The sequence below is a fragment of the Penaeus chinensis genome, chromosome 2 (assembly GCF_019202785.1).
Source record: "Penaeus chinensis breed Huanghai No. 1 chromosome 2, ASM1920278v2, whole genome shotgun sequence".
NCBI lineage: Eukaryota > Metazoa > Arthropoda > Malacostraca > Decapoda > Penaeidae > Penaeus > Penaeus chinensis.
Genome location: NC_061820.1, coordinates 644,952 through 655,701, shown reverse-complemented (window position 1 = coordinate 655,701; position 10,750 = coordinate 644,952). Strand labels below are relative to the sequence as shown.

At 53.5% G+C, this 10,750-nt stretch overlaps 1 protein-coding gene across 1 annotated transcript; it reads right to left on the bottom strand.

Moving 5' to 3' along the window:
* Positions 1-7,034: 7,034 nt before the first annotated feature.
* On the bottom strand, positions 7,035-9,722 carry LOC125030993 (mucin-5AC-like). The gene has a single exon (XM_047621416.1). The coding sequence runs from the start codon at positions 9,720-9,722 to the stop codon at positions 7,035-7,037; it is 2,688 nt and encodes an 895-aa protein (XP_047477372.1).
* Positions 9,723-10,750: the final 1,028 nt, after the last annotated feature.

Sequence of the window (10,750 nt, the reverse complement as noted above, 5' to 3'; positions counted from 1 at the left end):
CTCCTCTGCCTACTCTCACTCCTCCCTCCTCTGCCTACTCCCTCTCACTCCTCCTCCTCTGCCTACTCCCTCTCACTCCTCCCTCCTCTGCCTACTCTCACTCCTTCCTCCTCTGCCTACCCTCTCACTCCCTCCCTCCTCTGCCTACTCTCATCCTCCCTCCCTCTCTACTACTCTCACTCCTCCTCCTCTGCCCTACTCTCACTCTCCCTCCTCTGCCTACTCCCTCACTCCTCCCCTCCTTGCCTACTCTCACTCCTCCCTCCTCTGCCTACTCTCACTCCTCCCTCCTCTGCCTTACTTCTCACTCTCCCTCCTCTGCCTACTCTCATCCTCCCTCCTCTGCCTACTTCTACTCCTCCTCCTCTGCTACTTCACTCCTCCCTCCTCTGCCTACTCTCACTCCTCCCTCTCTGCCTACTCTCACTCTCCTCCTATGCCTACTCTCACTCCTCCCTCCTCTGGCCTACTCTCACTCCTCCCTCCTCTGCCTACTCTCACTCCTCCCTCCTCTGCCTACTCTCACTCCTCCTCCTCTGCCTACTCCTCTCACTCCTCCCTCTCTGCCTACTCTCACTCCTCCCTCCTTGCCCCTCCTCTCCTCCTCTCCTCCTCCTCCTCTCCTACCCTCCTCACCCCCTCCTACCTCCCCTACCTCCCTCCTCCTCCTTCCTCCTCCTCCTCCCTCCTCTCCTCTCTCTCCCTTCCTCTCCTCCTCTTTCCCTCTCCTCCTCCTCCTCTCCTCCTCCTCTCCTCCTCCCTCCTCTCCTCCTCTCTCCTACCTACCCTCCTCCCCCTCCTCCTCCTACCTCCTTCTCTCCCCTCTCACTCCTCCTCCGCTCACTCCTCCTCCTCTCTCCTCCCCTCCTATCCCTCTCCCTCCTCCCTCTCTCCTCCTTCCTCTCCTCCTCCTCTCCTTCCTATCCATCCACCTCTCCTCCTCTTCCTCCCCTCCTCTTCCTCCTCTCCCTCCTCTCCTTCCTCCTCCTCCTCCTCCTCTCCTCTCACCTCCTCCTCTCCTCCTCCTCCTCCTCCTCCTACTCCTCCTCCACTCCTCTCTCCTCCCTCCTCTCCTCCCCTCCCCTCCTCCTTCCTCTACTCCTCCTCCTATCCTCCTCCTCCTCCTCCCTCCTTTACCCTCCTCCCCTCTCCTCTCTCTCCTCCTCCCCTTCCTCCTCCCCCTCTCTGTCCTTCTCCTCTCCTCCCTTCCTCCTCTCCTTCCTTCTCCTCCTCCTCACCTTCCTCCTCCTTCCTCCTTCCTCTCCTCCTCTCCCTCTCCTCCTCCTCCCTCCCTCCTCCTCCTCCTCCTCTCCTTACCCTCCTCCCTCCTCCTCCTCTCCTCCCTCCATCCTCCCCTCCTCTCCCCTCCTCTCCTCCTTCTCCTCCTCCCCTCTCCCTCTCACTCTCCTCTCCTCCCCTTCCTTCTTCCCCTCCTCCTCCTTCCTCCTCCTCTCTCCCTCTCCTCCTCCCCACTCCTCTCTCTTCCTCTCCTCCTTCCTCCTCCTCCTCCTCCTCCTCCTCCTCCCTCTCCTCCTCCTCCTCCTCCCTCCTCCCTCTCCTCCCTCCTCCTTCCCTCCTCCTCTCTTCCTCCCTCCCTCCTCTCCTCCCCTCCCCTCCCTCCTTCTCTCCTCCTTCTCTTCCCCTCCTCCCTTCCTCTCCTCCTCTCCTCCTCCTCCCCTTCTCCTTCCTCTCCTCTCCCTTCCCCTCCCTTCCTCTTTCTCCTTCTCCTTCTCCCTCCCTCCTCCCTTCTCCTCCTCCCCTTCTCCTCTCCTCCTCTCTCCCCCTCTTCTCCCTCCCTCCCTACCTCCTCTTCCCTTCCTCCTCCTCCCTCCTCCTCTTCTCCCTCCCCTCCCCTCCTCCCTCCTCCTCTCCTCCCCCCTCCTTCCTCTCCTCCTCTCTCCTCTTCCTCCTCTCTCCCCCTTCTCCTCTCCTCTCTCCTCTCCTCCCTCCTCCCTCCACCTCCTCTCCCCTTCCTTCCTCTTCCCTCTCCTCCTCCCTCCTCCCCTTCCTCTCTCCTCTCCTCTCCTCCTCCCCTCCCCTCCTCCTCCTCCTCCTCCTCCCCTCCTCCTCCTCCCTCCTCCTTCCCCTCCTCCTCCTCCTCTCTCCTCCTCCTCCTCCCCCTCCTCCCTCCTCCTCCTTCTCCCCTTCCTCCTCCTCCTCCTCCCCTCTCCTCCTCCTCCTCCCTCTCCTCCTCCTCCTCCTCGCTCCTTCCTCTCTCCTCCTCCTTCCTCCCTCCTCTTCCTCCCTTCCCTCCTTCCTCCTTAGTCTCTCCTCTCCTCTCCTCCTACCCCTCCTCACTCCTCTCCTCCTTCCTCCTCTCCTCTTTCCTCCTCCTCCTCCCTCTCCTCCCCTCTCTTGCTTCCTCCCTCCTCTCCTCCTCACCTCCCCCTTTCCTCCTACCTCCTCCTCCCTCCTCCTTCCTCCTCCCTCCTCCTTCCTCCTCCTCCTTCCTCCCCTCTCCTCCTCTCCTCCTCCTTTCCTCCCTCCTCCTCCTATCCTCTCTCTCTCCCCCCTACCTCCTCCCCTCCTCCTCTCCTTCCTCCTTCCTCCTCTTTCCTTCCTCCTCCTCTCCTCCTCTCTCCTCCCTCCTCCTCCCCCTCCTCTCCTCCTCCTCTGCTCCTCTCCTCCTCCTCCTCCCTCTCCTCCTCCTCCTCCTCTCCTCCTCCTCCTCCTCCTCCTCCTTCCTCCTCACCTCCTCCTCCCTCCTCCCTCCCTCCTACCCTTCCTCCTTCCTCCTCCTCCTCCTCCTCCTCCTCACTCCTCCTCCCTCCTACCTCCTCCTCCTCCTCACCTCCTATCCTCCTTCCTACCTCCTCCCTCCTCCCCTCCTCCTCCTCCTCCTCTCCACCTCCTATCTCTCCCTCCTCCTCCTCCTCCTCCTCCTCCTCCTACCTCCCTCTCCTCCTCCTCCTCCCCTCTCTCCTCCTCCACCTCTCCCCTCCTTCCTCCTCCTCCTCCTCCTCTCCTCTCCTCCTCCCCCTCCCCCTCCTTCCTCTCCTCCTACCTCCCTCCTTCCTTCTTACCTCCTCCTCCCTCCTCCTCACTCCTCTCCTCCTCTCCTTCTTCCTCTCTCCTCCTTCCTCCTCCTCCTCCTCCTCCCTCCTCTCCTCCTCCTCCTCCTCCTTTCCATCTATGCTCCACTTCCCTCGCTCCGCCCTCCCTCTCGTTGGAGCATCTTTCTTCTTCTCCTCCTTTTCTACTACTATTCTACCATCACTACTTCTCCCATTTCTTCTACTTCTGCTTTCTCTTTTCCTTCTGTCGTTTCTTCTTACTTTTCTTTCTTGATTTTTATTTCTATTTCTGCCTCTGCATCTATCAGCACAGGCCGTCCTTGCCAGGAGCTCACCTTTCAGAAAAATCCCGTGACCCATGATCAAAAGGGAGGAAACAAACAACAAAATATATATGATGAAATATGACGAACAAGTGATACGCAGACTAGGAAAAAGGCAATGTTGAGAGCAATGCAAACAGCATAGGCTTCCCCTTCCCTCTACCCGCCCCTTCCCACCCCTCCCCTACCTTTCCTTCCCTCCCCACCTTCCTCTTTCCCTCCCTCCCCTCTTTCGCAATCTCCCTCCATCTTCTTTCCCGCCCCCCAACACTTCCTTCAATCCGCTTCCCTCCCTTTATCCGCCCTTTCCTTCCCCCACGAATCCACCTCTCTGCTCCTTTCCTCCTTGCCCCCCATACCCCCCCCAACCCCCAGTCATTGTTGGCACCGTCACTCCCTCCGTGTCAATAAAGATAGCATAAACTACGTCATGGACCGCTGCTAAAAATAGCCGGGGTCTTCTTTCATGTTCGACGAAAGATTTTTATTCTCCTGTATCTGTACGTGTTTGTGTTTGCACGTGTGTTTGTGTTTGTGTCTGTACATGTATTTTGTGTTTGTTTGTGTGCGTGCGCGCATTCACATTTTTTTTTTATATCTACATTTATATATCAATATCCAATTAACATTCACGTATGCCCCCCCTCACCCCCCCCCCCCCCAACACAACATAAACATCCCATCCCGATTCTCATCACAAGGCAGCCGCAAAAGACAAGAAAAGTGCAAACAAAAAGCGATACAAACAGTTCAAAGAAAGCCTCCTGAAGCGTCGCCAGGCTGTTTCCCCAGCTGCTGTCCCCGGCGTCACCAGGGGGACTAAGAGCAAAAATAAGCTTATTTATTCTGCTAATTTGGTATTAAAGCAAAAACAGCGTCTCTTCAGACTGCACTGATAACTCTCTCTTACTCTTTTCTTTTACATAGAACTCAAGAGCCAAAACGAAAGTGTCATTATTGTTATATTTTTCTCCAGGAGGTTCTAACCAAAAGTAATACAAAAAGAGAGAGAAACGCCGTAGAAAGTAAACATTTCTGGAGGGTAGGAAGCCGTTCGTCAAGTAGAAGGGGAAGGGGGAGGGGAAGGGGGAGGGGAAGGGGAAGAAGGGAGGGGGGGATGTTGGGTCGATTTGGATGAAATTATAAACAAATAATGACTACTAATAAACAAACAACTGGTCACAGATGGGAAGGATAGCTATGGCAATGACGATCACCATTTCTGATAAAAGCAACAATTAAAGTAAATAACAAATATGATAGCAATAACTACACATTAAGAACATTCATACTAAAAGACAAATCACACCATAAGTAAATAAACAAGACCCTTGGACTATATCACGTAAAAATTCCTCTCTCAAAAGAATAACATTTTTCTCATCAACAATTAATAAATTTCTTATAAGAGCTCATTGTTGCCGGGATTTGTGTGTGCGTGTGCGTGTGTGTGTGTGCGTGTGTGTGTGTGTGTGTGTGCGTGTGTGCGTGTGTGCGTGTGTGCGTGTGTGCGTGTGTGCGTGTGTGCGTGTGTGCGTGTGTGCGTGTGTGCGTGTGTGCGTGTGTGTGTGTGTGTGTGTGTGTGTGTGTGTGTGTGTGTGTGTGTGTGTGTGTGTGTGTGTGTGTGAAAGGTCTCTGCAAGTGCTTAGCCACAAAGGAGTGAATTAGTATTTTTCACTAGTGCTATGAATATCGATGGTGTTATTTTTAGAATAAAAATTATAACTACTATAATGTTATTGGCCATAGTAACAGCAAAATAAGATACCGTAAAATATTTTCGAAAATCAAGGAAAAGGGTAAAGAGGCGAGACAGGCAGTACTCATAATTGGCTCATGGGTGACTCAGTACAAGTGTAGCCATCTATGTGTAAAACAGTTAATAAAGTAAACTCATAGTGGGCATGGCATGTCCGTACATCTTTAGCGTTAGTAAATATTTAGTTTCCCTTGTCGTTAACTCTCGATTCTATTTTTCTTTACATTCAATCATATCTAATTTCTTCTGAATATGTTGCCATTACGATGTCTCGAAATAAAAAGAAATAAGCTAAAAAATCGTTGAGTGAGACAAGTTTCGAAACCACAAAGATTTCAGTTTTGGATCTATGAATAAATTATGTTTGATTTTAAATTCGTTGCCTCGCCTAAAGAATACATTTGTCTTGTTTATGTTCCTTAATCAGTAATTAATTCATTCATTTATTGTATATGAGCGTCTTCTTGTTATCCTTTGTCGTTTTCATCTTTCGCCTTCTCTATGTTTCCCTCTTATCAGCTTCCTCGTTTCCCTACTTCTGTTGTTCACACTTTCACTATTTCCTTTGCATCTGTATTTTTTACATTGTTAACACAATGTAAAATATACAAAACAATGGGAGGTTGCTGCAACATGACTGGAAAAAATGCAACGTTATCATCACAGCATTGAAATCCCGATGGAACTGGTGATAAGATTGCTGGGACAGTAGTAATGACAGTAATAATCTTATGAATCTTAACCACGAGAATATAACACCCAAAGTAATACAATTAATAATAATGATCACAACAACAGCAAAACAATATCGCCAACGGTAACAAAAGAATGATACTAATGAAAAACAATATTAGTACAAGAGTGATAACTTAACTGCCAAAATGAGCACCAGACTGACCATATGTTCAGCGAATAATTTCTTAAAAGTAAAACTAAACAATAAAAAAAAATGTATTGTTTGACACTTTGCTTTCCCCTACATGAACCAAGATTTTAAAACTATACAAATATTTGAGTTATGGCTGGTACCGTTTTCTTTAATGGGAACATACTTTCAGTTTCGTTACCCCTCCAAAAGAACTGTTTTCTATCGAAGAGCAAATATTTCGTTTTCTTTCATGATTCAATGGTAGACTCGTATAACTTGCTTAACTCGCCCATAAACAAGAGTAAAGCTACGCAAAAACACAAAACTACAGTCCCATTCAGTAACACCGATCTTTTATCATCCATCAGTCTTATACTTTTAAACACTTACTCAACGATTTACCAGTAGATATCACCAGGAAAATAACTAGCACGGAGTATATCAATCACCCTGGCCACAGTTAGTGCACGATGCGTGTCAACATCAACGCAGCGCAACAGGATACCTCTCCAGTCCTAAAGGATCGATCACGTGCAAACCGCAACCCCGTCGAGAAGGCAATATGACGCCCGGGCAATTATCTGTCGGATTGTGTTCACTTTCCCCGAAGTTCACGACACTGCATGAGCCGTCATCGTCATCCACCCTTTCCTATTTCTCTTTCTCTTCCCACTCCCATTCCCTTTCTCCTCTCGTTTCTCCTATCTTCTATTTCTCGCCTTTCCCTTCCTCGTCTTCCCTTCTATTCCCCTTTTTTTTTCTTCCTCTTAGACCTGTCCCAACTTAGAATCCTTGGGGTTGGCAAGGGAAGAGAAGGGTTAATGGGGTGAGGGGAGGGGGAGGGGGATTCCGACGAACGCGACGGAACTTCCACTCCTCCCGAGGCGCGTTCCACGTCCGCCGATGTATTTGTAAGACGCTAAATCCGACTCTTACCTCTCATGCAATTTCCCTCACTTTTTTTGCGGAATCTATTGGTCAACAAACTTAATACCTATTTCACTACCAACGAATAAACGGCCTAAAACAACATCACCTAAAACCCAAGCCAGAAATTCGCCTCAGAAAACCTATGTCACGTCCTCCCCCTCCTTGCCAACTCCCTCTCGCTCCCGTCCGCTCACCTTTTTGGCGGTCCTGAACTCGGGCATCGAAATGGAGTGTCGTGGTACCCTGGGCGACGGCGTGGTGGTCGCGCTGCTGTTGGTACTGTCGGAGGTACTCGTACCGGTACTGCCAGCTGAGTAGGACGAGGCCGACGTGCCCGGGCGGCTGACGGTGGAGATAGGGCACGCAGCGATCGTCGTCGAGCGCCTGATGGTCACGATCGGGTACGTGCCAAGGGAGCTTGGGCGAGTTGCAGGGGCGAAGGGGTATGCGTTTCTCGTGGCAGGATTTGTTGTGGCAGCGTTTCGGTTCGTTGTTGTGATGATAGGGGTGGCAGGTGGGGTAGTGGTGGAAGGAGATGGGGTAGAGACAGACGAGGCAGTGGTGGCAGATTGGGTAGAGGCAGGTGGGGTAGTGGTGGCAGGAGATGGGGTAGATACAGACGAGGCAGTGGTGGCAGGAGATGGGGTAGAGGCAGGTGGGGTAGTGTTGGCAGGAGATAGGGTAGAGGCAGGTAGGGTAGTGGTGACAGGAGATGGGGTAGAGGCAGGTGGGGTAGTGGTGGCAGGAGATAGGGTAGAGACAGACGAGGCAGTGGTGGCAGGAGATGGGGTAGAGGCAGGTGGGGTAGTGTTGGCAGGAGATAGGGTAGAGGCAGGTGGGGTAGTGGTGGCAGGAGATGGGGTAGATACAGACGAGGCAGTGGTGGCAGGAGATGGGGTAGAGGCAGGTGGGGTAGTGGTGGCAGGAGATGGGGTAGAGGCAGGTGGGGTAGTGTTGGCAGGAGATAGGGTAGAGGCAGGTGGGGTAGTGGTGTCAGGAGATGGGGTAGAGATGACAGGAGAGGGGGTATTGGTGTCAGAAGATGGGGTAGAGGTGGCAGACGTGGCAAGGGATGTGATGGTGGTAGGGGATGTGGCAATGGTAGCAGGGGATGGTGTGGTGGCATGACATGTGCCATCTATGGTGGCTGATGCACCTAATGAGGTGGTATCGGTGGTGATGTATGCACGTGCGTTTTTAGCATCATGGCTTGCGGACGTGGTGAGCAAACACGTATTTATGGCACAAGTGCGAGTAGCAGGCACTGTTCCAGCGGCACACTCCCGAGGATACACGGAGGTAGTTGGAGAGATAGCTGAACTTGCGTGAGTGGCACTCTGGTGCCCGGAAGGAGCTGAGGTCATGGCATGGGTCCTCGGGCATAGAGAAATCGCTGGACCAGTAACAGTGAGACTTGAGCCCGCAGTAGTTGTAGTGACAGTTGGCCAGAGAGATCTAGTCGGATTCGTGACAGTTTTACCGACCTTACTTGACAAAGGGGACGTGACAGCAGTTGGGTACGCCCTCGTGATACCAATCAGTGTGTTAGGAGCGATCTGGCTGAAGGTGGTAGTGACGGTGGTAGTGGCAGGGGGCATAGTGGCGGCCTGGCACACAGTCGTAGCACTGCCACAGGTGCCGGCAGTTCTGCGACCGGCGGGCGTGCCCTGGCAGATGATGGAGGTCCAAGGGCGTGGAGCAGCTCTCACGGGAGTGTCGGCGGTACTTTGGCAGACGGTGATGGAGAGCGGGGACCCGGCGCCGGCCTCGCACGCAGGAACTGTCACGGTTTTTGTGTCGCAGCGAGTGGTGATGGTACCAGGGCGAGTCGTACCAGTGCCAGGGAGCGTGGCAGTGATCCCCGGATGCGAGTTACTGGTAGTGGTGTTGTGATATTTTGTGGTCAGGCTTATTCTTGTATTATTTGGCCGAAAAACCGTGCTTGGGTAAGATGGTAGTCTTGTAGTAGTAACAGTCGGAATGGAATTCTGAGTGGCTGGTGTTGTGGAACATGGCGCCGTGATGCCAGGACATATGGCTTTGGCTCCGGTCGTGACAGAGGGCGAAAGCGTGTCACTGGCACTGAGAAGCGCTTCTGTCATCCCTGAAGACGAGAGAGGAGATGCAGGGGGTGAAAATGTGGTGGCAGAGCGTGAAGCCGTAGTTGTAGGGTGCATGGCGGGTGGTTTGGATGCGGGACTAAAGTACGTGGCAAGGGACGTGTCTGTGTTATTGTGACGTGTGGCAGGGCGTGTGGCTACGGATACTCTGGTGTTGAGGGAACATGTTGATGTGGCTGATGCTGTGGGCGTGGGAATCGGGTCTGTGGCTATTTGGGGAATTATGGTGGTCTTGATGTGGCGTGTGATGATCGGACATGTCGTGGACGTGCTTGTGCCGGTGGCAGTAGTCAGGGGATGTGTGGTGGTGGCGGTGATGATGATGGTGGTGACGGTGCCGGAGCTGGACCCGACGTCGGTGGTGGTGATTGTAGTGGCCTTGGGAAGGGGCTTCGAGGGGAAGGAGGAGAGGGAAGCGTTGGCGCTAGGAATGGCAGTGGGAACAGATGTAGTGGGCGAACTCGCGTTAGAGATGTGGTTAGTGGAAATGGAAGTGGAAGTGGAAGTGGTAGTAGAAGTGCAAGCGGGAGCAGAAGTGGAGGTGGAAGTTGAAGTGGAAATAGAAGCGGAGGCGGCGGTAGTGGTGGATGCGGACGCGTCGGCGTCGTGCGGAGTGGTCCTGAAGGTAGAGGTGGCGAGGTTGTCCGTGATCCTCGGCGACGCGAAATCCACGTGGGACCAACGCCGGTGGCGGAAATAGTCCAGCATGTTCGTCGTTCGTCGTTCGGGACACAAGGACTCTGCTGGTCACTGCCGCAGGAGGGCGCCCCTCACCATGGCCACTCCCCGAACACAATATAAGGATATACCTCACACACAAATCACGCACACTGCACTCGCAATATTTTCGAAGAACGGATGTATTATCGTTTGTATCTATCTCACTATTTTTCCAGGGAATGCGTCGCCCGCGGTCCTCCTCGGCGTAAGAGGTGTGATGGAATGATCGAGAGAAGTATGACAACCGCACGTCACTCGCAGGACCTGACGGACGGGTTGCTGACGCACCGGCAGCAGGTAGCGGCGACGGCAGAGTGGCGGCGCTGGTCGCAGGTCGCGGCAAACCAAGCGATGTTTGGCGTCCTGATTTGCAAACGGGAAGGGGGGGGGGGGGGACAATAACGCCTCACTCGCAAGGAGCCCCCGAGAGCAGCAGGTAAGCCGAGGCGCCCACCTGCCCGTCGCCGGCAACGGACATGTTCACACACACGGCGGCAAAAAAGGGTCGAACCAGAGCAGCGCCGAGATGCACGTGGGAAGGGAGCGCCGCCCCGCCGCCAGCAGACGCCTTCCCCGGCGCGAGGCTGGAACTGAAGCCAGATCGTCCCTCTTCCGCGCTCACAGAAACACACGCACACATGCAAGCGGGCACGCGGCGGCGCAGCGCATGCCCATAAACACTTGGCGCGGGGGGAGGACCCTTCCTCCGCGCACGCCTCTTCGAGGGAGGAACAAGGGAGCACGAGAAGTCGAAAGAAAAAGGGAGAGCAGGAGAGGAGGCAGAGAAGGACGTAGATAGTCACTGGGTCGCAGGTCTGCGACGGAAGCAGGGCCGAGTCGTCACTGGTCGTCCGTCACCCGTGACTGACGACAAGGCAGCACACCTTCGTTCCAAACACGTAATGGAAACGGGTCAGACCGGAAACAAAGAGGCGACATCTGATCACTTGTGACAACCTTCCCTGTCTCCCTGGCCACCCCCTACCCGTCTCCCCTCCCCTAACTATCCCTCCTCA

What these genes read in the sequence shown, in the direction of transcription:
- LOC125030993 (XM_047621416.1), bottom strand. Translation starts at nt 9,722, where the DNA reads ATGCTGGACTATTTCCGCCACCGGCGTTGGTCCCACGTGGATTTCGCG.